The following is a 26,767-nucleotide window of genomic DNA, read 5'->3' on the forward strand; positions in this document are numbered from 1 at the left end:
ATATATTATGAAACCGGTGATTTGCAAAAACTTGGGGGAAAGGAGGTTGCTGGGATCCTGCTTTGATTCCCTGTAACATATTAAAAGAACTTGAAAGAATCGTATTGTCATATTCCAAATCTTTTTTTTATTCATTTATTTGAGAGTGAGAGGGAGAGAGAAAGAGAGCAGAAGCGGGGGGAAGGGGCAGAAACAGAGGGAGAAGCAGGCTCCCCTCTGAGCAGGGAGCCTCATGTGGGGCTCAATCCCAAGACTCTGGGATCATGACCTGAGTCGAAGGCAGATGCTTAACAGCTTAACCAACTGAGCCACCCAGGCGCCCCTGGCATATTCCAAATCTTAATTAGGCTTTATTTATAAGATTTTGCTATTTTCTTCACTGAGGTGTATTTTATTTTTAAACATAAGTTAATCTATTTTAAAATGCAGTTCACTGGGGCACCTGGGTGGCTCAGTTGTTAAGTGTCTGCCTTCGGCTCAGGGTGTGATCCCAGAGTCCTGGGATCGAGCCCCACATCGGACTCCTCTGCTGGGAGCCTGCTTCTTCCTCTCCCACTCCCCCTGCTTGTGTTCCCTCTCTCTGGCTGTCTCTCTCTCTGTCAAATAAATAAATAAAATCTTAAAAAATAATACTAATAAAATAAAATAAAATGCAGTTCACTAGTTACTTGGAAGACACATTTAAGGACTTTTTTAACTAACATATAAAAACATCATACAATACTTAATCAGAATGGGTTAGAGTTGAGTTCATCTCAAAAACTAAACCTGATTATTAGCCCATAAAGCTACTCAGGACAAATCATCAAAAAGATTATTTATTTAAACCGTATCAGTTACTTTATTTCTCAAAGACTTCCAGTTAACTCTACTAAAGAAAGTAAAAAGGAATATTTTAACCTTTAAAGACACAAAATAGGGATGCCTGGGTGGCTCAGTTGGTTAAGTGTCTGCCTTCAGCTCAGATCATGACCCCAGCATCCTGGGATCGAGTCCCACATGGGCCTCCTTGCTTGGCGGGGCAGCCTGCTTCTCCCTCTGCCTGCCATTCCCCCTGCTTGTGCTCTCTCTCTCTCTCCGACAAATAAATAAATAAAATCTTTAAAAAAAAAATGAAAACACAAAACAGTCTCATTCCAAGATCTTCAAAAGTATCCTTCAATAATTGGCACGACTCTGCAAAATGAGAACAGTAATAGTTACTTTACCTCTAACAGGAATGTTGTGAGATCAGATTGAGACATATTATGTGTGAATGTTTTGAAAGGTTATTAAGTCCTACACAAATTTTAGGCATTATATTAGCCTATGCTTAGATTAACTGCAGACTGATGAATTAAACCGATAATTACAAAAATAAACAACCTGTTTTAAGAAACTTTCAACTAAAGTACTCATATTTTTTTAAAATATTCTTATTTAACTGAAGTAGTTATTTAAAAAAGTAAAGTTTAGGGGTGCCTAGGTGGCACAGCGGTTAAGCGTCTGCCTTCGGCTCAGGGCGTGATCCCGGCGTTATGGGTTCGAGCCCCACATCAGGCTCTTCCGCTATGAGCCTGCTTCTTCCTCTCCCACTCCCCCTGCTTGTGTTCCCTCTCTCACTGGCTGTCTCTATCTCTGTCGAATAAATAAATAAAATCTTTTAAAAAATTAAAAATTAAAAAAAAAATTTAAAAAAAAGTAAAGTTTAAAAATGATTAATGATCTAAATAATGGGCTCAAAAAAGACCTTTCTACCATTATATTACTCGAATGAATTCTTCTTATATGTTGATACCCTAATGTACGTAAGACTTTTAATTTACTGAAATAGTATACTCCCCTCATGGAACCCACACCTTCATAAGGCCATAGTATATGTTCATTTAAGAAACAGTTACTGTTAGTTATGAAACTATCAAAATGAACAACACTCCCTTTCAATAAGCAGTTTTCAACACAATAAGGAAACATACACAAATAAGTAGAATACAAGTTAAATGATGAAAAGTTCCATAACAGAAATACAAAGTTTAATAGAAGTTCAAAGAAGGGAAAAGTTATTTCTAGCTATAGAGGAAGGTAGATAAAGAAATGGCAGGAAAGACTTCAAGAAAGAAGTCTTATTTGTGCTGGGGACTAAAGTACAACTAGGATTTGGAAACATCCCTAAATAAAATACATATTTCCCTGAAAGAAAAAATGCTTCCAGTTCATTAGGGAAAAAAAACCTAAATCTTAGTAAATAGTACCAACATCCCTCCAGTCTTTCTTCACCACTGACACATCTCCCCATGTCTCCCCATATTGAGTGTCCCACATCTAATCCTTCACCAAATCTTACCCATTTTAACCTCCTAAATATCTCTCAAGTCTGTCCACTTCCCTCTTCTTCACTAGCCCATCATCTCCCTAGCCCAAATTATCATCATCTCTTGCCCAAAACACAATAATAACCTCCTGACTGGTCTTCCTGCTGAACACCAATCTATATTCCACACTGCAGCCAGAGTGATTTTTCCTAAAGCTAACAGACTAGGCATCATCTTCTAGACCCAAATCCTTGACACATGGCTACTTCTCTAGCCTCATCTTATACCATGTGCCCTCTCACTAACTGCGATCCAGCCAGTCTGGTCTTTATTCAGTTTCTCAAACTTGCCAGGCTCACTAACACCAGGACCTTTGCACATGCAATCCTCTTCCTGGAAATTCACCCACTCCTACCTAATACCTTTCACCTAGTTAACTCCCATTCACCCTTTAGATCTCAGTCACTTCCTCGAGAAAGTCTTCTCTACTCTCCCAAACTGAATTAGATTATTTAGTTATACACACTTAAGACAGACACCATGTACTTTCATATACAGTATTTGTTAGATTGTAAGTGTATATTTATTTTGTGTTTGATTAATAATTAGTTCCTTGACTAAAGTATAATCACTATTAGGACAGGGTCCATAAATAATTTTGCCTTAGGGGGTGCCTGGGTGGCACAGTTGCTTAAGCTTCTGACTCTTGGTTTTGGCTCAGGTTGTGATCTCAGGGTCATCAGATCAAGTCCCCGGTCAGACTCCGAGCTTAGTAGAGTGTCTGTTTAAGATTCTCTTCTCCTTCTGCCCCTCCCCGAGCCCACTTGCTCACGCTCTCTCTCTCTCTCTCTCAACCCCTAAAATAAATAAATAAATCTTTAAAAAATAAAAATTTTGCCTTAAGTTAGACCTGCCAACATACATATTTTTTCCTAAGTCAATTTGTTTTCTCTGCAGTCAAAATATCTATGTTGAACCAACAAGTACAGACATCATTGCCCTGCCTGCACTACACCATGTAGTCTATGAGCCAAGTGCAGCCCCTTCACCAGTTCCCCACACTCCTGCTTACCATTATATATTTAGCAAAAATTGCTGTTTTTAAACCCAGTAGTTAGCATGATATAGTAGCTAATTACCTGCTAATAAGAAGCTCAGGAAGTCTAGTCTAAACCTAGAAAAATTTACTTTGTTTGCTAAAAATCAGCACCTTCAAAGAAGGGAAGAAAATATTTCGGTGATTTATTCACGTCAAATAAATATTCCCAACTTCCACTCCACAATTTACAGGAAGAGATGTGCTGTGAAATTTGTAGTCAGTGCTTATGCCATTAATAGTTTGTGGTATATTTGGAGGAATTTAAAGTAGCATAAAGATTTTTTGTTGTATTGAGTTAGATAGCTATGTGAGTGACAGGAAAGAGATGTGGTGACCTCCTTGGAGCACTGACTTTGAATAAGTAAAAGGCACTACAGAAACTCAACTTGTCAGAGCTCAAGATCATATACACCTGAGGTGCAAATAACCAGATTTGAAATCGCAGAAAGAAAAAATACTACTGATTTGCCCTTGGATGCGTTGTTATTCAGGCCCAAACCAGATGTAGAAGGATGTCGGCTATCAGCCAAAATGGATTAATAAGGACTAGATTTGCCCTTCTGCCTGAAGCAACTAAATTTATTATTTTCTTACATTATTTCTCTTTGAAAGATAAAGCAAAAACAATATCTTATTGTGGACTTTATAAGTAGAGTAAAATGTATGACAACAATAGCACAAAGGCCAGAAAGTGAGAAATGGGAGTATAATGTTATAAGGTTCTTACATACAGAAGAAATAGTATATCATCACTTGAAGGTAAGCTGTTATAAGCTAAAATAAGAATACTATAAACTGTAATGTAACCACTAAAGTAATACAAAAAAGCTAGAAAGAACTACAAAAAAATACTCAATACAGAAAGCATTAATAGAGTAAAAAGAGAGAAAAGAACAGATAGTACAAATAAAAAATAAATAGTGGGACAGTAGATTTAAACCCAACCATTCAATTTAAACCCAACCAATCACATTAAATATAAATAATCACATTAAGAAATACCTTACAATGCATACTATGATTTCAGCACATTCTGAAACCAAAGCCAGAGTGATAGCAAAAGAAAACCACAAACCAATATTTTCCTATGAATGTAGATGCAAAATTATTTAATTTTAGCAAATCAAATCAAACAAATCAAGCAACACGTAAAAAAGCTAATAACACATGACCAAGTAGGGTTTATGCCAGAATGGCAAGTTGGTTTCACAAGTCAATGTAGGGGGGGCGCCTGGGTGGCACAGTGGTTAAGCGTCTGCCTTCGGCTCAGGGTGTGATCCCAGCGTTCTGGCATCGAGCCCCACATCAGGCTCCTCTGCTGGGAGCCTGCTTCTTCCTCTCCCACTCCCCCTGCTTGTGTTCCCTCTCTCTCTCGCTGGCTCTCTCTCTGTCAAATAAATAAATAAAATCTTTAAAAAAAAAAAAAAAGTCAATGTAATTAGGGGCACCTGGGTGGCTCACCTGGTTAAGCCTCTGCCTTTGGCTCAGTTCATGGTCCCAGGGTCCTGGGATCAAGCCCATGTTGGGCTCCCTGCTCAGGAGGGAGCCTGCTTCTCCCTCTCCCTCTGCCCCCACCCTTGGCTCATGCTCTCTATCTCAAATAAATAAAAATAAAATCTTTAAAAAAAATCAATGTAATTAATATTAAAAGACTAAAAGAGAAAAAATATACAATCATCTCAATAGATAAAGAAAATGCATTCCACAAAAAAATTCAACACCCATTCCTGATTTAAAAAACAAAAACAACCCTCTCAAGAAACTAGGAGTAGAGGAAAATGTCTTCAAATTGATAAAGAGCATCTACAGAAAAACAACAAAAAAAAACCCAAAGCTAACGTCACACTTAAATGGTAAAAGACTGGGGGCGCCTGGGTGGCACAGCGGTTAGGCGTCTGCCTTCGGCTCAGGGCGTGATTCCGGCGTTATGGGATCGAGCCCCACATCAGGCTCCTCCGCTATGAGCCTGCTTCTTCCTCTCCCACTCCCCCTGCTTGTGTTCCCTCTCTCGCTGGCTGTCTCTATCTCTGTCAAATAAATAAATAAAATCTTTAAAAAAATAAAAAAATAAAAAAAAAATAAATGGTAAAAGACTGAAATTTGTTTTTCTTTCTTTCTTTCTTTTTCTTTCTTTCTCTTTCCTTCCTTCCTTTCTTTCTTTCCTTTTCTTTTCCTTACTCTTTCTCTTTCTTTCTTTCTTTCTTTCTTTCTTTCTTTCTTTCTTTCTTTCTTTCTTTTTTTCCAGTTCTATGCCCAATGTGGGGCTTGAACTCATGACCTGGAGATCAAGAGTTGTGTGCTCTACAGACTGAGCCAGCCAGGAGTCCCTTAAAATTTTTCTCCTAAAATAAGAAAGATGTCTGCTCCCATCACTTCTATTAAGCATCATCCTGGAAGTTCTAGTCAATGTAATCAGACAAGAAAAAATAATGAAAGGCATCTTGACTGGAAAAGAAGTAAGACTGTCTTTATATGCAGACAATATATATGATTCTCTATACAGAAAAGCCAATTTAATCTACCAAAAAATCCACTAGAAATAGCAAATGATATTATTAGCAACTCTGTAGAATACAAGATGAAATGCAAAAATCTATTATGGTTCTGTATACTAGCTACAAATAATTGAATTTTTAAAATCATATAATCTGTAATATCAAAATTATGAAACAGGGGTAAATCTAACAAGAAATGTGCAAGACCGTATACTGAAAACTTTGTAGAGAGAAATTACCTACAAAATAGACAGAGAGGTGTACTGAATTGAAAGACTTGATATTAAGATATTAATCCCCCAGCAGACTGAGTCTAAAATTTATATGGGCATGCAAGTGACCTAGACTAGCCAAAATAACTTTTTTTTTCTTTTTCTTCTTTTTAAGATTTTACCTATTTATTTATTAGAGAGAGAGAGAGCACGCACATGAGCCAGGGATGGGGGTGGGAGGGCGTAGAGGGGTAGAAAGAGAGATAATCACAACTGTGAGATCACAAGCTGGGCCAGAACGGACAGTCAGACACTTAACAAACAGACTGAGCCATCCAGGTGCCCTGGCCAAAGTAACTTTTAAAAAGAAAAACAAAGTTAGAGGATTTATATCTCACCTCAAAAGTTATTATAAAATTATAGTAATCGGGAAAAAAAATTATAGTAATCGGGCTCCTGGGTGGCTCAATCGGTTAAGCATCTGCCTTCAGCTCAGGTCATGATCCCAGGGTCCTGGGATAGAGTCCCGAATCAGGCTCCCTGCTCAGGGAGAGTCTGCTTCTCCCTCTGCCCCTCACTCCCCACCCCCCACTTGTGCTCTCTCTCTTTCTCTCTCTCACAAAAATAAATAAAATCTCTAAAAAAAATTACAGTAATCAAAATAGTATGCTGTGAGTCAACACAGATAACAGAATAGAGTATAATGGAGTCCAGATATAGACCCATACATATATTTGATTTTCAACAAAGATGCAAAGGTATTTGAGTGCAGAAATAGTCGTTTCAAAAAAATGGTGCTAGAACAATTAGATATACATATTTTTTCATGAATTTCAATATTTTGCATCATACACACACACAAAATAAAAATAAATCATAGACATCAAATTATAAAACTTTTGGAAGAAAACATAAGAGAAAATCTTTCTGATCTTGGCCCACACAAAGATTTCTTTTTCTTTTTTTTTAAAGTTTATTTATTTATTTATTTTTAGTAACTCTACACCCATCGTGGGGCTCAAACTCATGACCCTGAGACAAAGATTTCTGAAATAAAATACCAAAAGGACAACCCATAAAATGAAAAAAAAAAAAAAAAACCACATCATTAAAATTAAGAACTTCTATTCTTTGAAGACACTGTTAAGAGTATGATAAGGCAAGTCACAGACTGGGGAAAAACAACTATAAATCACATACCTGATTAATGATTTATATCCAGAATATACAAAAAATTCATCTAACTCAAAAAGACAAACTCAATTTTAAAACGGACGAAAGATGTGATTTGACATTTCACTAAAATAAGATAGAAGAATGTCCAATAAACACATAAAAAGATCATTAGTCATCAGAAAAATCATTAGTCATCAGAAAAAAAATGCAAATTAAAACCACAATTGGCTAAAGAATGGCTAAAATTGAAAAGACTGATCATACCAAGTATTGGTGAGGCAGTGACACTGGAACTGTCACACCCCACACCACTGTACCTAGTAAAATGGTACAAGCGTTTAGGAAAACAGTTTAATAGTTCCTTAAATGTTAAACATATACTTAACCACGTTACCCAGTTATTCCACTCTTAGGTATTCGCCCAAGAAAAATAAAAGCATACATCTATACAAAGACTTGTACACAAATGTTCACAGAAGCTTTATTTGTCATAGCCAAAAAAATGGCAACAACCCAAATGTCCATCAAAAGGTGAACTGATAGGGGTGCCTGGGTGGCTCAGTCTGTTAACTCTTGATTTCCTCTCAGGTCATGATCTCAGCCCACATCAGGTTCTGTGCTCAGCAGAGTCTGCTTGAGATTCTCTCTGTCCCTCTCTCCCTCCCCCACCAACATGCACATGCTCTCTCTCTAAAATAATAAATAAATAAGGTGAATTGATAAATAATTGTGGAATAGCCAATGGAATTCAATACTACTCAGCAATACAAAGGAATTAACTACTGATATGTGAAATAACATGGATGAATTTCAAAATGTTCTGAACAAAAGAAGCCAGACTAGAAATAAGTATATATTGTATGATTCCATTTATTCAAAATTCTTGAAAACCTAAACCAATCCGTAAAGACAGAAAGCATATTACTGGTTATCTGGTGATGTGGAGGACATATGGGGTGGTCAAATTACAAAGGGAGGCAAGGAAAGTTTTTAGAGAAATAGATGCTCCTTTTCTTGATTGTGGTGATGGTTTCTCAGTTACTAACATATTTCAAAACCTATCGCATTATACTTAAAATATGTATAGTTTGTTGCATATCAAATACATCATATGAACTCATTTTTTCTAAAGATGTATGAACTTGGGGCACCTGGGTGGCTCAGTCGGTTAAACATCTGCCTTCAGCTCAGGTTATGATCCCAGGGTGCTGCGTTAGGGCTCCCTGCTCAGCTGGGAGTCTGCTTCTCCTGCTCCCTCTCCTTCTCCCTCCACCCCCCGCCCCCAATCAAATAAGTAAATAAAATATTTAAAATAAAAAAACAAGATGAACTGATCAGAACTTAAGACTATGCCTCACTTCCCGTTGCTAAATTGTCCATAGCTCAAAAAAACCAAAGATTTTGAAAAATTACAACCTATTAGTAGGAAAGAAGATAAATTTCAGAACCAATTCACACACTTTACTGTGTATAAATCATCCTTTAAGTTTCTGAGTCTTTGAAATACAAACTTCAGGATAGGTTTAAATTATAAAGCATATGTACCACAAGGATAGCCAGGTTCAAGAGGAACTAAGAGGAAAACTGCTAAGACCCAAGAGGCCACTGTTCCTGGGCTTCCGGAGAAGAACATGTGAATTCTATAAATATCCTAAAATATGTGCTATCTGGCCAAACTCTGATCAATGTTTGGCTTTACCTGGCTCTATGAAAGCAGATCATCTTTTTAGAATTAATGATATTAAAGTGGAGAGCCACCTGAAATGTAAATCCTGGAATAAATAAAGCTGCGTCCCAGATGCATAGACCTCATGGTTCTTAAGATAGTGTGGTCTCTTAAATTTCAGTATTTTCAGTAGCTTGATCAAACAAACAATAGGCCTAGAAAGTCATGCTTTTACTTAAAAAACAAACAATTTTCCTATTTTGTATTACTGCTAAAAAAATCCATAAATTTTAGATAGCTAACAGACTTAACCCTTCTTAAATGTAGAAATATCATGGGGTGGCTGGATGGTTCAGTTGATTAAGCATCCAACTTTTGATTTCAGTTCAGGTCATGATCTCAAGGTCATGAGATCAATCCCCTCACTGGGCTCCACGCTGAGTATGCAGCTTGCTTAGGATTCTCTCTCTCCCTCTGCCCCTCCCTGCCGTGTGCTCTCTCTCTTAAGAAAAGAAAAGAAAAGAAAAAAGAAAAAATACCACACTATTCACCCACATACAGCTTTCTCATGTTGTATACAGTTAACAAAACTTGGACAACTCTACAGAGATGTTCAGTAACATCATAACACCCAAAGCATATCCAGCAGATCAAATGTCATTAGTTTACAGTTATGGTGGTATATAAAACACATAGGTAAATTACAGGTTCAAGGTTCAAATTAACAAACATTATACTTTATGCTTTTTATAGTAACAGTTTGAATTTTTTATAGGTGAGAAGCCAAATTATATAGTAGTTAAGAACATAACTCAAGAGCAAACTGCCTGGATTCAAATCCCAAATCAGCCACTTACTTGCTATACACCATGAGCAAGTTCCTTTACATCTCTATGCCTCTGATTCCTCATCTACAAAACGAGGGTAATAAAAGTTTTTACTTCATAGGATATTTATGAAGATTAAATGATTTCATAGGCATAAAGCACCCAGAACTGTGACTGGCTCATAACAAGCACCCAAGAAGTCTTACTTTGTCACTACTATTGTTGCTTATAATTATGCTCATGATCGGCACTATTACTAGAGTTAAGATTAATATACAGGGGATGATTAACACTATCACTGACAATTTAAAAAATACAACTACTAAGAACTAACATAAAACAAGGATTTGAAGAGACAGTTTTCCAAATAAAATCTAAAAATGGCCAATAAACACATGAAAAGATACCCAACACCACTTAATCATTAGGGAAATGAAAACCAAAACCACAATGAGATACCACTTCACACCTACTAAGATGGCTATAATCAAAAAGAATGGAAAATAGCAATAAATAAGTGTGAGCAAGAATGTGGAGACACTGGAACCCTTGTGTATTACTGATAGGAATATAAGAGGGTACAGATACTGTGGAAAAGTCTGGCTGTTTCTCGACAGGTTAAACAGAACTACCATAATATCCAGCAATTCTACTCCTAGGTATATATCCAAAAGAACTGAAAGCAAGTTCTCAATGAGATATTTGCACACCAGTGTTCACAGAAGCATTATTCACAATAACCAAGAGGTGGAAACAACCCAGTATCTATCAACAGATGAACGGATAAACAAAATGTTGTATATACTTACAATGGAATATTATTTGGCCATTAAAAGAACAAAATTTTGATATAAGCTACAAAGATGATACAGGCCACCTTGAAGACATTATGTTTAATGAAATAAGCCAGACACAGAAGGACAAATATTGTATGATTCTACCTGTATGAAGTACCTAGATTAGACAAATTCATAGAGATAGGAAGTAGAACAGAGGTTACCAGGAACTAGTGGGAGGGGGAAAAGGACAGTTATTGTTTACCAAGTACAGAGTGTTTGTTGGGTATAATGAAAAAATGTTGAGTATAGATAGTGCTGATAGGATTACACAACATTGTTACTGTATTTTAAAAAATAACTTTTTAAAAACTATTTTAAAATAATCTATACCCAATGTGGGATTCAAACTTACAACCCCAAGACCAAGAGTCCCATGCTCCACGGCCTGAACCAGCCAGGCGCCCCAGGACTGTATTTGAATTGAGCATTCACAAATGGTTGAAATGAAATTTAGTGTGTGTATTTTACATTACACACACACACAAAGAATCTATTGGTTATTCTACTGAGCATTTTCACTTTTATTGCTGCAATTCACCAATGAAGAACTCAATATCCACTCTTAACTACACGACTCTAAAAGAGGCAGAGAAGCATTAGTAAAACCTACTGCTAAATTCTAAAACAACTTAGAAAAGAATTAAAATGCTACTTTAAACAGCTTGTGATACATTTTAACACAATATATTAAATTGGAAATAGTAACTATGAACTTAGATAATAGAGATAGGGTAATCTTTCAAAAAAAAAAGTGATTCAGATTCCAACCTCACCCATATTCTAATCTTACTTCACCAAGAATCTTTAAAACATTAACTTTTTCATAATTACTTCCCCAAAAAATAAAGACTTACCATGTTTCAAAAATTTGTTGAAAGAAAAAAAAAAAAACAGGATATTTGAGATTGCAGGAAAAAAAGCAATTTTGTAAAAACACATAATTTTATATAATATGCTTACAAGTAAGTGGAATAACATTACTGATTATGTAAGAGAAACATCAGTTAAGTTTCAGAAAAAGAAAGATTATTGGCCAATAGATATAACACAGTCACACCTCTTCAAGGTGCCACTCTGGCCTAACAATCAAGGAATACACACCAAAAACACAACCTAAAGTGCAAGTAACTAAAAATTTCCTTTCAGACTTTCTGACTTATACAAAAAAGCAAGAAATATGGCCATATCAAATCTTCTGGATTACCTTTCTATTTCAATAGGAATCTGTTGCTGTTCTTTCTTAAACATATTATCAAGCTAGATTAAAAATCAGGCATATAAATCTTCAGTTCTATAAAAAGGAAAGCTATGAAGTCCTTACGAAACCAGAAAATACTAAAGGGTAGAGTCTTTTCTTAGATATTAAACATGCCTTTTGTTAGTAGCTATTGTCCTGGCCATCTTTTTCAAGGTCTTTTTGTCTCTACAACCTACTCACTAGCCACCTGGGCAAAACTAGCCCATTTCAAAATAGGAACATGCACTAGAAAAGCCTTGGGTTTCCTCATTCAGAGGTATTCTAGAAATTTACGAAGAATTGCATGTAGTGAAGCCTAAGGGAATCATGGGAGCAAGATATTTATATATTATATCCTACCCAAATTTAATGCAAACAATTTCCTACAACCCTCCACAATATTAACTGGATATAGGATTCCTAGTTTCTCTCTCAAACTGCTCTGTATCATTGTCAAAAGTTAAACTTTGTTCCTTTCTAAGTTTGCTCCTTTCTGACTTAGTAAGGCAAGCTTATGATTATGTATTACATGCTACATAAAACAGCTAACTGATAAAAGAAAATGTGGGTATGATTCCAACTATATAGAATTCTGGAGAAGACAGAATTAAGGCGACAGTAAAAATGTCAGTGGTTGCCACAGGGTAGGGGGTAGTGGATATGGAGAGAGAAATAAACAGAGCACAGAGGATAAAGGGCCTTGAAAATATTCTGTAGGTAGGGCACCTGGTGGCTCGGTGGATGAAGCATGCAACTCTTAATCTCAGGGTTGTGAGTTCAAGCCCCGTGTTGGTATAGAGATTACTTAAAAAATAAAATCAAAAGGAAGGGAGGGAAAGAAAAGAGAGAGAGAGAAAGGAAGGAAGGAAGATTTTGTACGATACTAAAATAGTGGATACATGTCACTCATTTGTCCAAAACCCACAGAATGCATACACCAAGAGTGAACCCTAATATTGGGGCGCCTGGGTGGCACAGTGGTTGAGCGTCTGCCTTCGGCTCAGGGCGTGATCCCGGCGTTCTGGGATCGAGCCCCACATCAGGCTCCTCTGCTATGAGCCTGCTTCTTCCTCTCCCACTCCCCCTGCTTGTGTTCCCTCTCTCGCTGGCTGTCGCTATCTCTGTCAAATAAATAAATAAAATCTTTAAAAAAAAAAAAAAAGAGTGAACCCTAATATGAACTACAGACTTTGAGTGATAATGATGTGTTAATGTAGGTTTATCAACTGTAACAAATGTGCCACTCTGGTCAGAGATGTTGAAACTAGGGGAGGTTATGCAGATATCGGGACAAGGAATATATGGTAAATCTCCATACCTTCCTCTCAATTTTGCTGTGAATCTAAATCTGCTCTAAAAAAAAGTCCTTAAAAAAAAAAAGAAAATTTGGTTAATTGCTAATTAATGGTCTATATAAACTATGATTTTTCAGAGTCTAATTCATTTTCCTACCCTTTTTTTCTAAAGAAAAGATTTTCAGTTAATTTTATCATTAATGTTAGTTCTTGTTGCCATTCCTTGAATTAAGCTTTGCCTGACATAATAAAATTCCCTAGAATATACCTAAATTAAACCCATTCTAAAACCTCAGTGCTTAACACAGTACTACTATAAGACACACATCTTAGTTATTCATCCAGCTAAAACTAAATGAACCTATATTCGTTCAAAAGAATTTTCATGAATGTCACTTCCTTCTTAATACTCTGAGAAACAAAGAGTAGAAGGAGGACACCAACAGCTGAGATGAAAGCCACCAACTATGTTCTTAGAGTATTTGAACCATTATGAGTCTATGTCAAGTTATTTCAGTTGGAGACTAACATAGTCTAAATAAAGCCACAGTCATGGATTTGACCCTTAGCAGACCAACTGCCTTGACTCTATACTCATGTTCTTCCCCCCTTCATTTGGAAATGAACTATTAATGAAAAGGAATACCACTGGGAAAAAAAACTCCATTTTTTTGAAGGGCAGTGTTATTAGCATTAGAACTCTGAGGACTTTTAATACGTGCTAAATAATGCTTAAGGCACTACATGAGATCTATGTAAAAATACTTCAATATGTTGAAAGTAGTAATTCAAAAGTAGGATTTAAATTATGAGCCATAATTTCATATATTTGTGGTAGGAACTGCTTTCCAGGAAGGTCACACCAATTTGGCATCAAGTCTCAGGCCTTTAAAAACCTACTCTTCTAGGAATTCAGCCTAAGGAAATAGTGAGAAGTTCAATTCAAAGACTTGTGCACAAAGACAATCAGTAGACTATTAATATAAAAATGTGGGAAAATGTTAATGTCTAAAATAGGATAATGGTTAAATAAGTTATGTTAAATACTACTCATTAACAAATTATATTTTCATATTATAAAGGCTTAGTAATGAAACTGTGATACTGGCACATCAATATAGACAGACCAGAACAGAGTCGAAAATCTTGAAAGAAACCAAAATATAGATGGTAGTCTACTAAAGGATAGAGAAATCATCTTAAACCAGTGGAGAAAAGATGGGTTATTCAACAAATGGCGTTAGGACAACTGGAAAACCAACTTTCTAAAAATGAAACTGTATCTATATCTCACACCTTTATAGGAAGATGAATTCCAAGTGGATCAGGATTTAAGTGTAAAAAATGAAAACAAAGAAGTACTTGACAAAACACAGAAGAATTATTTTATAACCTCAGAATAGGAAAGGCCACACTAACTATAACATAAAATCAAAAAGCCATAAAATACAGGGCAAATACATTCAACTGCATGAAAATAATTTTCTTATAGAGAGGGAAAGAAAAGACAAATGAAAATACTGGCAACTCATTACAGATAAAAGCCTCCTTATTTAATAAGGAGATCCTACAAATCACTAGGAAAAAGATCCAACAATCCAATAAAAATGGGCAAAAGATATGTATAATTCACAGAAAAGGACATATTCCAATGGCTCTGTAAGACATTCAATGTAAGAGATGAAAAATTAAACTAATTTTTACCAATTAGATTGTCATATTCAAAAATTCTTGATAATTCCCTATGTGTGAGCGAGATAGGCATTCTCATACTTTGCTGGCGAAATATAGTTACAACCTATAACAAGAGCAATTTGGGAATATCTTTCAAAATTGCAAGTGCACGTATCTTTGACCTACTGATTCTATGAATTTTTCTTACAAAAATATTCATACACAAACAAAATGGCTTATATTCAAGATTATTCACTGCATTATCACTTGTACCAGCAAAACGTGGGGACTGGTTAAATAAATTATAATTCATTCAGGCATCATGCAGCCACAAAAAGAATGAGGAACTGCTTTACAAACTGACAGGAAACTATGTCAAAAATATATTAATAAGTGAGTAGAGAGAGGGGATGTGAGGCAGGAATAACAAAAGGTACAGATAAATTCATATAATGGGTTATCATTTGTGTAAAAAAGGAGAAAAAAGCAATACACACAATAAAAACTATGATAATATCAAGTCAGATATAAAGCAATCAACAACTGGCTCCAGACCCCCAAACTCCTAGCCAACTTTCTCTGCAGGCCTGCTCCAGTCCACTCATTAACCTCGAGAAAACATGACCTTGCATTTTTGTGAACGAAATTTCTTGGACCCCACTCTTGGTAGTTTTCACATATCTATCTATTTATCTGTTTCTCTGGGCAGGGAATAGGTATGGAAGGATACACAAGAATTTCAAACATTTATTGATTGTGTGGAGTGAACAATGATTGCCTGCCAGATGGTAAGTGAGGGGTATGGAGGAGGGGTGAGAGAGACCTCATGGAAAATCCTTTTATATCTTTTGAATATTGAAAGATGGAAATATTTACCTATGTTTTTAATTAAATTTAAAAATAAGAATATATATATATATATATATTTTTTTTTTAAGATTTTATTTATTTATTTGACAGAGACAGACAGCCAGCGAGAGAAGGAACACAAGCAGGGGGAGGGGGAGAGGAAGAAGCAGGCTCCTAGCGGAGGAGCCCGATGTGGGGCTCGATCCCAGAATGCTGGGATCGCGCCCTGAGCCGAAGGCAGACGCCCAACAACTGTGCTACCCAGGCGCCCCTAAAAGTAAGAATATATTTGAAAAAGTTTTAAACATTTTTAAAAACCTAAGAAAATACAGTTAGAAATAAGGCAGGATTTAAAATATATGCAATATGGTACTAAATACATACAAAAAAGTACATTTTTACACAGAAAGACAAGGATAAAATACAACAAAATATTAAAGAAGAATAATTATCTCTGTGACGTGTAATTACAGGTCACTTTAATTTTCTTTGGATTTTCCTATAATCCAAATTATTTACATTAAGAACTATTATATTCATAATAAAAAAGGATTAATTTTTTAATGATATGAATCTGAGAGGTCAGAAATTAAAAGACAAGGCAGAAACTTACTAGGTATTATCCAGGTTTCTAAGCATCATAAATGAAACATTCAGATTTCCTTAAAACATTACTTCCAATTACAGAATAAAGAATTTGTGGATAAAAAATTTAGAGATGAAAAATATCGAATCTGTCCTCTGCTCTACCTCTTAAGAATCACATTATGAGATTATTCTCATCCTCCTAACTTTCTGGATGTTTTGTCCATTTTTGTTTTCTGTTACCTAGGTAATGATACTTCCAGCATTTCCCTTAAAGACTGTGAAACTAACAATCTGGTATTTCTCACTGTCAAGTTTTCCTGACCTTCAGCTTTGAAAGGCCATCTCCCTAAGGGAAAGCAGTAAGATCTACAAGCTAAAACAGGAGGCTGAGGAATCTGAGGTTAGAGTTCTAATCCTGGCAAACTGGAATTTGTCTCCAATTTTGGGAATAAGCGAAACTTCTCGATCCGGTTCCCCTAATGAGGTAACTTAAAGGACTGTTGTGAAAATATTTAGGACTATCAACTTTAAAGTTTCTTTTTAACTTTCCATACTATTCTTTTAAATTTTGTTTTCTTGCCTTATGTCAAATATTTTCCTTTGTAAATTTTTGCTCTCCCAGATAGTATCTGCAAGTATTATCAATCTTTTAGACTCAGGAGTCGGGTAAGGGGTACTTTTAGAAAGCCTACTGAAAATGACCCAATGTGAACAGAACTTGAGCAATGTTGAAGACAATTTATGGAGGCATAAGAATGCAGTCAGGATTTAAATTAGACTCATGAGCAAAGGAGACTCGGACAACTAATTAATGTAACAACCAACACTTGGTGGGAAGGCAAAACTCAGACTGCTAACACCCAAACCTGCTACAGAGATAAGGAAGATGGTGAAATCTGTATCACAGCCTAGCAAGCGAAGTTTTGTCGTGCCTTCAAGGGTTCAATTTTTATTTCTTTTGTTTACAGTAGACCCACTAACACTACTATCTGGACCTCTGCATATCTTCTTCTCTACCACTTGCATATCAGGTACTTCTTGTTGGCTGCCTTCTCATTAGAAAATAAGCTACTTTAAATGTGTAAAGGGTTCTCTACCTACAGGTCTTACGAAGCACTTGATAGCCTTTGGGAAGAAAGGTGTTTTTACAAACATCAGAGAGCAATTATCCCTCTGCCAAGGCAGGGTGAAGCAATTTCAGTAGTGCACTCAGCACACTTCAAACTCCTCCTCCTGGTTAACAAGACCAAACACCTCTCTTTTTACTTAAAAGTTATTCCAAAAGGGAGGGACAAAGGAGCAGACAACTGAATTTTTTCTGGATTAACTCAGGCATTAGTTGAATGCTTTTTTGTGGTTCACCTACTTTAAAAGGTGATCAAATCACTCTGTGCTACTGAAGAGAGCAACTGCAAAGAACAATTACATAAACGCTCTGCTTCAACTTACCTCATCCTTCTTTCTAATGAAAGAAAGCATTAGAAACCACTGCCTTGCCACCACTTCCTTAGTAATCTCAATAAAACTTACTTGCTTTGTCATGTGAATTCCTTTTTTTCTTAGCAAATCAGAGACATTTATTTCATTCAACATAATGAGACACAATTGTACATCATTTTATCGAAGTACATGCGCTGAATTTTATGATGTAGAAAAGATAAAGGCACTCCTTATAAGTGAACTATTCTCAAACAGGTGCATTCTAGAACTTTGCATTATTTATGTCAGAAAATTTGTACATATCCTCAATTCCATATCTGTAATTCCTAAATCCAAAAAGCTCTGAAAACATTTTCTTCATAACTTGTGTAGCAGTAAAATCTGACCTTCATTGACACAACACTATTTATAGTCTTACACCATACTTAGTGTGGATTTTTACTTAACTATAGGAATATTAATATGATTGATTCCTGGATGTTGCTCCAACCCCATTAAGGGGGTTATGTCACTGTATATATACCATATTTTCTAAAATCAAGAAAATTTTGAATTCTGAAACACTCTAGTCCTAATGGTTATGGAAAAGAGATTATGAATGTACAGTTCTATTCTTCAAAAATATTTTCATTCTTTGAAAATGAAATAGCAATAAACCAACATGACAGAGGGTAGAAAAATATGATAAAGGAAATTGTCCATGTCTCTAACATTAACAGAACACACAATTTAAACGAGATATACAAATTTCTCTCAAAGGAAAAAGGGGGGGGGCTATTGGAAATCAATATAATTTAAAATAAACAGTATATTCCTAGGCATTCTTGATAGTTCTCTCTTGCTTCAGTGAACAACTGTCTACTCCTAATGTGCATAAAACATACTGGGAAATTAACGTACCAACATTCAAAGCTAATGCCACATCCTAAGTATTGAACTCAAGCTTACAATCCCAAGAATTGCTAAAATATTACTAATCATTATAAAAGTCCAATTAATAGTATTTGAGGAAATTAAAACACTTAAGTAACATGAACATGTTTTGGGATGTATTGGGTACACATTCACTGATTTTCTTCAAGCAATCAATTAGCTAGAGCACACAAAACTTGGTTGAAAAATTTCATCCATCCACACATTAACACAAAACAGAAGTCAAGCATGGGGTACATATTTAAGACATGTAAGAATGAGTGATTCACTGAGAATATTCAAAGTTAATTATGTTAAGAACATTCCTTATAAGGCCAGTGAATTAGTGACATCTAATTCATACTGGACCCAAATGAAACAACTTCCTGGCCTTGTTACTGGTTACAACGTTTTAAGTAAATATAGAGGCATATTCTCTAAAAATGCAATGAAACATATCTCATCCTTTGTCTTAACTAATGAAGCATAAGCAAAACTATTTATTACAAACAGGGATAACTACCCCCATCCTCTCATATTGAGTTCATGAGAAATTCTTACCAAATTCTCATTGTCATATTTCCAGAATTATATGGTATATGATGCAGTCTGACTTTTTTTCTGTTCTGCTTGCTGAAATAGTACCAGCCTTTAGAAAATTTCCAGCAGATCCCTATCAGTCATCAAAAACAATGAGCTATATACTAGCTTAATGGTAAGTAATGTTGATGTGATTTATTTTATTAAGTGTTTTAGATAAGTCCTGCTTATTCTATTAAAATCAAAAGCATATGATTTCTTGGTGTGCACTTTAGTGTGATAACTATATTTCCCCTCTAGCTATCCGAGGGCACATCCCTGCTTACACTTGCAGACCTGTTGTGCTGATAGGTGCAAAGCTCCAATGCAGGCACTACCAGAGACTGGTATCTTCAATTTCTCCCAGTGTCCTGCACTCGCCATCCATTCATGGTAAAGTAGTTAATTTTAATGTTCTCATTGTTTACCAGAAAGCACAGACAGTGAGGCTGGCTTTGCCGCTCCCGTTTCCTTTTGCTAGGCTGCTGCGCTTTTTCAGCCAATTGACTTTGCTTTGAGGCTATAAATATCTGAAAAATGTTCTGCATTTGATGCTCTTGGATTCTGCATCCATATTTAGCTGTTTGTGGCATGCCTTTGTTTAAGCTACTCTGCCACCCATACAATCAGGTTGAGATCTGGATGGTCAAAGGACACATGGATCAACATTCAACAGACACTGACTATGAGCAAGGTACCAATCTGCTAGACATGGTGACAATGAAGGGGGTGGCAAGATAGGAATATAAAGACAAACAAGACAGACTTCCTGGTATCAAACAATTTATAGTCTTGACAGGGTATGGGCATAACTTATTATAAAACTATAATAAAACAAATGAAACATTTTACAACTAAAGGAAAATGAAGGATAGGGCAGCATATTTTCTCTTAGCTATGTCTCAAAAATAGGCATTTGTGTTCTAAATATACATGTACCTATTATAAAGCTCTGACAGATTCCAGAAAAAGTTCCTGGCAATATATAAAACTCTGAATATATGAATTATCAACAAGATAGTCAATAGCAAGCTCAAAACAGTGCCTAGTCTTCAAATCTCATGAGGCAAACTAATAAAATATTATTTCCAAAAGTTTATGTTAAGGTATTCGGGTTGGGGGGAGGGGTTGTGATTGCCCTTTGTTTGCTAGTTTGCATGTTGATTTCAAACATAAGTATATTGTAGAGGATGTGAATCATAGTCAAAAGCCAGGAGCACTTAATACAGCTCCTTACTTTGTACCCTTTTAAAATCAACATGGCTATTTCAGATTAGTGCTCAAAACTGAATAAGCTTCACCTGAGCAAGATCCCCATTTCCCCCACCTTCCTATCTTGTCAAGAAATTCCAAACAAATATACATCTGCCCTCAACATTCCTGCTTTCACAACTAAGTTCACTGACCTTTTGATAAAAGTGCTCCCCAGAAGCCCAGGGCAATCATGATTTAAACTCATTAAGGGCTTTCTTGATGCCTGTCCCCAAGAGTCAGACTGGAATTGGTAGGCCAAGTTGTAGGTAAAATAATAGGGCAGGCCACAGAATCAGACAGCTCTACAGCTAAAATGGACCACAGATACCAATTAGTCCAGATTCTACATTTTATGTAGAAACCTAGAGCCACAGAGCTAAAATTACTTACCCAAAGTTAGACAACCAATTTGTGGCAAAGAGAGAATGAAAACCCCGGTTCTCAATCCCCAGTTGTATACTCTAGACTAGGCTCCCAGTTTCTAAATTTCTTTTAAAAACATTAGACCACACTCATCAAAGTCTCCTAAAATTGTGCAGAACCTAAATATTCCAAAACAATCAGAATTGTGAACACACAAAACAAACAAGTAAACAACAACAAAAAACCGCAAAAATGAACTAGTATTTTCCAAACTGATTTTCTACATTCTATTATTTTTACTTCAAAGCTTTTCAAAGAGTTATGCAATAGGCAACTTGAAAACTAGTTAAGGACACAGAAAAGCCACGAATCATTCAGATAGTTTTAGAATATTTACATCAAACTAAAGACAACAAAGTAGTATCCAGGATGAGCTGCTTAGAGGAAGGAAAGTAGTAGTACTAAAACAGTAAATAAAAACAACATCTGATAGGGAAAACAAAAAAGTTACAATGCAGTGGAAAGTGCAACTTGACACTGAAATGCACAGTACATATGTGTGTGAGTAGAAAATATATGTATGTATAATTATCCATATATACTTAATATCCATATATCCGTGTATGTATGTATCCGTACACACACACACACCCCTCACAAATCTACCTCTAAAAATGGACAACAAAAATATGTACATATTTTTATGGGTTACATACAAAGAACAATAATTTATGGTAGGCCTGACCCAGACAGAATAGTTTTGGACATTGAAATACGAAATTATCATATATTCTTACAGTAACATGGCCCTATCTCTAACTTTGTGTAAAAAACAATGTGCCAAAGAAGTGTGTAAGGATAAAAAGGAGGACAGGATAGGAAAACGTAACTACAAATATACTCTAATTCAAGCTCATTTTCAGGTTCTCATCAACCTTTGTTATAAGCTATCGGATAAGTGGGATCAGCAGGTGGATAGAAAATCAGGCACTAAAGTGTTTAATCTGCTGAGAATGAACTGGGTGACCTTGCATCGTCTCCTACTTCTTTAATTCTTTCAGGTGCTTAGAATAACATCAAAAACCACGTATAAACATCAAACAAAATATAAAATGGTACATATATAAATCCTTAAGAACTGGTTATAAGAACTACAGGAGTTTTAGAACTAAAAGGGCCATTAAGAGATTATTTAATCCAACTCACTCATTTTACAGACGAAGAATCAGAGGTTTAAAAAAAAAAAAAAAGTGTTCTGACCTATGCCAAATCACATAGCCACTTATTGGTAGAACCAGGACAAAAACTCAAAGCTCTGGACTCCTTGTTCTGTGATCTTTCTGATAGTAATGGACTTGAAGTCTTGAAATCAACTGAACTATACAAAGAGATAACTTCTAAGTCTTGGTCACTCCTGAATAGTAAACACATACCCTCTTCAGAAAGATGAAGAAAAAAAGCACAATGTACTTTATCACTGCAGGCTTAGATGCACATCACTGGAGGATAACATCTTAACGTTGTCTTTGATCCCAGGTGCTTCAAATTTGCCCTCTTATATTCAGCCACATCACTAATGTCTCGTGTTCACGTGAGCTAAGTGATAAACATCTTGACGTTTTAATATTTTGGAAAGCCACAGCTCAGTCCTGAATTCCAGGCTATAAATCCTTGGGCTATGAATTTTCAAAACCAGCATGGTTTTAATGCTGCCACAAGGCTCACCCTAATAGAATCTCATCATTCAGTTTTAATTAAAGAGGTGGTTACAAGGAATGCAGAAAGGGAAAGTTTTAGTGTGTTCATCACTTTTAACTTGCTGAGTAGCAACCCAGTCACTTTACAAAGAGAAGCAGAAACAATAGTGCAATCTGACACAATCCACACCCCTTGGACTAAGTGGTTGCCTTTGGGAGAATGAGGTTGAGAAAGAGGTTATAGATTAGTCTGTTCCCACCAAATAAATATTTTTGGTTATTCTATTTTATTTTATTATCTTATTCACTGCTAAGCTATTTCGGAGTATCTTGGTTTCCAGCCTTGCCTCACTCAAGAGAAAGAAATGAAACTCTGTTCGCTTGATTTCATAGTGTGTTCCATCAGACCTCCTTGAAAGCGGTTGACAGCTCCCTTGAAGTTATCACCTAATTATTAAGTCTGCATAGCTCAACTCCACCTTAAACTTCCTGCAGGTGTCTGAAAGGGCCAAAGACCATACTGAATGACATCTCTCTGCTCAACTGCTAGTCTGCAGAAACTTGTCAGAAACGCACGCCAGAACAAAAAGGGATGTGGGAAACTGACCCAGGATGGATGGGGACTGAGAATAGGACTTGAGACTAGGGATGAATTTCAGCCAGAGCAAAAACACCGGCCTCTAGGATGGCCTGTGGTCCTTACCGTACACCCGGACCCAGCTCTGTTGCTGGCACACGGACTCCAGAAGGATCCGATCCAACATGCCACCAGCCACGGCCCCACCGACTGGGACAACCGCTTCCAGCTCCTCCGGGGGTAGCGGCGAGTCGGACTCCAGTCCTGGGAACATCTCCGGCCAGGACAGCGCCTCCGCGGCTCCTCCGGACGACGGGGAGAGCTCCATGGTGCCCCAGAGGGACAAGGCGGCGGCGGGGCGGGCGCGCGACTCCGCGCCCTGCCTGCGGGAAGGGGAGGAGGAGAGCGCAGCGGCGGGGGCAAGGACCAGAGCTGCAGCCGGCACCAACGCGGCTCACCTCCTTCCCCGCCGCCCACTGCCCGCGGCTCCGGCGCTGCAGCCCACCTGCAGCCGGCGGGCGGGACCCAGGCCGGGAGGCGGATCCAGCGTGGCCCCGGCCGGGGGTGGGTCCGGGCTCAGGTGTGGGTCCCTCCCGGGAGGGGACGTGGAAGGACCCGGGAGGGGCGGCTCGCCCGCCCGCCCCAGCGGAGCCGCCTTCCTCAACCCCCGCCGGCGTCTCCCGCGGCCAGATCCGGCTGGGGCTGGGGATGGAGTGGGGGCCGGGCAGGGCAGGGCTGGGGGCGTCGCCGCCAGGGGCCGCCCCCTCTGACCGGCTCCCGCCGCCGCCGCCGCCACCGCCGCCTCAGACGCTTGGAGTGTCCGCTTCCCTCAGGGAAGGGGGGCGGTGGCCCCGGGTTCTCGCCCGCCAGTCCTCGGCCCCCACCCCAGGAATGAGCCGGCCCGCCCCCCTAACTCTCAGGCCACGGCTCCCGCCGCGGCTCCGGCTCCGCCACCGATCCCACAAGCCCGGCAGCCGCGGCGGCGACAGGCGGCATCCCAGGGTGATAGGCCGGAGCAATCGAGGGCCGAGGGCCGGGCCGCGTGTGCAATCGAGTAACGAAGCGGAGGAGGAACTGCCACCGAAGGCAGGAAAAATCGGACACCGAATTATTCATCTGGCCAGTCCCGCCTACTTTCTAAAGACCCTCTACCCTACCGCCCCGAAGCCCGCGGTCCGGGTCTCCCGAACTGCCGCTGAAAGTGGGGACGGCGTGGAGAGGCGGGGAGGAAAAGGGGTGCGGGAAATTTGAAAAGAAAGGAAAAGAGTTTCCCTTCCCCTCTTTCCACCTCTTTCGCTTCGTGTAGTTATTTATGTATTCATTTATTTGGACCGACATTTCTTTCTTACTGGAGGAAGAGATTAGAGAGGCTACTTTATTTTACAGTTGCCCAAGGAGAAACGCCTCCTTCCTTCCCGGAGGAGAGAGTTGGCAGCGGGGTCTGGATTGTGGGATCTGCGCTTTGCGCCCTGTCCGCGCCGAAGCTGGGTTTGTCATCGGTTCAGAATAGCATGGTTACGAAGTGTGGTGTGGATGGATAGACGGGCCTCGCGAGCACAAGAAATGCCCAAAAGCCCAGTATTAACCAGACATGTTTCTCTTTTTTTCCCTTTGATCTTTGTGCAATTATGTTGGCTTTTTTTCCTCTAATGATGTCACAAGCGTTTTATTTTTGTTCTATTTGGAGACTGTCTCCCTTGACCTTGGCTTTAATTTTATGCCCACCCAAGGCGGCGGTATTCACTAGTTTCAGGTTAAAGAGCTTGCTGGAGAAGTAGTAGTAATTTTTAAATCGGAAAGTAACAACTTCAACAGTGCCTTGCACATAGTAGGTCTCCAACAATGTTTCTTGAACACGCTGCTTAAAATGAAGAAGTTCCACAAGTATATGGTGCTTTTTTGTTTAGCACGCGGGGGGGGGGTCATTTTCCCCCCATTTCTTCCTACTTTGCACAGAGACTGGTCTAAAAGGGCATATTTTTGTTTTCTGGTCTTGTGGTATCCTGGTATGTTGTTTGGGCTTATCAAGAGCTATAAAGATGAATTTTGTAATTTTCTCCAAACTGTTTAAGGAAATAGTATTTCAAAACAGGAAGTGACCTTCAAGTTAATCTCATTCTGCCTTTTGTTTAATGGTTGAGGAAACTGAGGAACAGCCAGGTTACCTGGCAAATCAACCACCAGTACAGATAGGTCTGCAATGTCTCAATGATAATGCCTATTTCAACTTTGTTCCCTCAAGAACCTTTTGTAATCGAGCTTGTTAATGCATGGTTTGGGGATGCATTGGAGTGATCATTTCTGGTATCTAAAACCCGATTTCTTACAATCTGACTCCATAGTCAGACTTCCAAGTCTAAATCATATTCTTCAGTGCTTGAGTGGACATGGGAAGGTATCAAAGCTAGATTACAGGGCCCAGCACTAAACAGAGTTAGAGCATTTTTATTTATACTAAATTACTGCTGAAGTCATGGTAACAGAAGTCAGAGAGCAAGTGGATAATGGGCATCAGGTATATAAATTTGAGCACTCTTTATTAGTCAATATGTAAGGAATTTATTTAGCCAAGCAATTATCTCAAAGCAGCATTAGGAGTGGTGTATGAAACATTCACAGAGGTTTTTTTCCTCAAGCTTGTTCTCTTGGTGGTGTCATCCATTGTTCAGCTGAAGAAAAAGCTCTCAGTAATCCAACTTTCTTCATCTAAACTCTCCAAATCCCCAGTCCCTGCTTCACCTCCCTGTCCTGCCCCCAGACTAGCTGCAGTGATTATCTAATTGCTTAAGTAATAGTATGTCTGGAATTTACCTAATGTTTATAACCTAAAGAGAAAATAGTTCACAACCTGAACAATAGTTCTCTAGATAAGCCAAACCAGTATTTTTTAAATCACCATTGAGCCAATGAAAAATATTGAAGCATAGAATTCTATTAAGCAACCTACCTAAAGTAAAATAGATGGTTAGTAGACAGATTAAAACCCTAGTCTCCTGAATTTTTAATTCATCGATGGAATTGGATTCCTTAAGGTTTTTATTCCCCCCTGCCCTTGGGTGAGTAGAGTTGTACTAAAAGTTATGGAGCCAAAAGCAAATATTCCATAGTTTTTGCAAATTATTATCACTTAAGGGGCACCTGGGTGGCTCAGTCAGGTAAGCGTCTGCCTTCAGCTCAGGTCATGATCTCGGGGTCCTGGGATGGAGCCCTGTGTTGGGTTCCCTGCTCAGCAGAGAGTCTGCTTCTCTCTCTCTCTCTGCTCCTCCCCCCTGCTTGTGCTCTTTCACTCTCTCTCTCTCTCTCAAATAAATAAATAAATAAACTTTTTAAAAAACTGAATTATTGTCACTTAAGAAAAATATTGGAGAAAAAACAAACAAACACAAGTGACAAGCCAATTTGCATTGCAGGGAAGCAGTTAATCCTACTTAGATTTATACTAGTGGTATCTCCCTGGTGTAATCCCAGATTTTAATGTGAACATAAATCCTTGGCTGATAAAGTCTTAGTTTACATTGTAGTTTGCAAACAGGCCTTTGTGTGTGAACTACAATAGAGCTAAAGTCTCATTTCCCAGCCTGCCCTCCCCCTCCCCTCCTATTCCTCCCTCTGGAGTTTCAGACACTAAGCTCTCAGAGGCGATCTACATATTTATTGTCGTTGGAACTCTATTCCAAGAATCAAACCCAAGCCCCAA

General features: G+C 38.0%; 1 protein-coding gene across 4 annotated transcripts in view; it reads right to left on the reverse strand.

Annotated features, from left to right (window-relative positions):
- Positions 1-23,546, reverse strand: part of RASAL2 (RAS protein activator like 2) — a 339,913-nt gene extending 316,367 nt beyond the window's left edge. For all 4 annotated transcript variants that reach the window (XM_045811304.2, XM_087858635.1, XM_045811303.2 and 1 more), the window contains exon 1: positions 23,197-23,546. In XM_045811304.2, coding sequence (XP_045667260.1) covers positions 23,197-23,398 — 202 coding nt within the window. In that variant the 5' untranslated portion in view covers positions 23,399-23,546. The remainder of the gene's footprint in view (positions 1-23,196) is intronic.
- Between the last annotated feature and the right edge of the window lie 3,221 nt (positions 23,547-26,767).

This window comes from Ursus americanus, chromosome 2 (assembly GCF_024610735.1).
Source record: "Ursus americanus isolate L20-20 chromosome 2, mUrsAme1.1.p, whole genome shotgun sequence".
NCBI lineage: Eukaryota > Metazoa > Chordata > Mammalia > Carnivora > Ursidae > Ursus > Ursus americanus.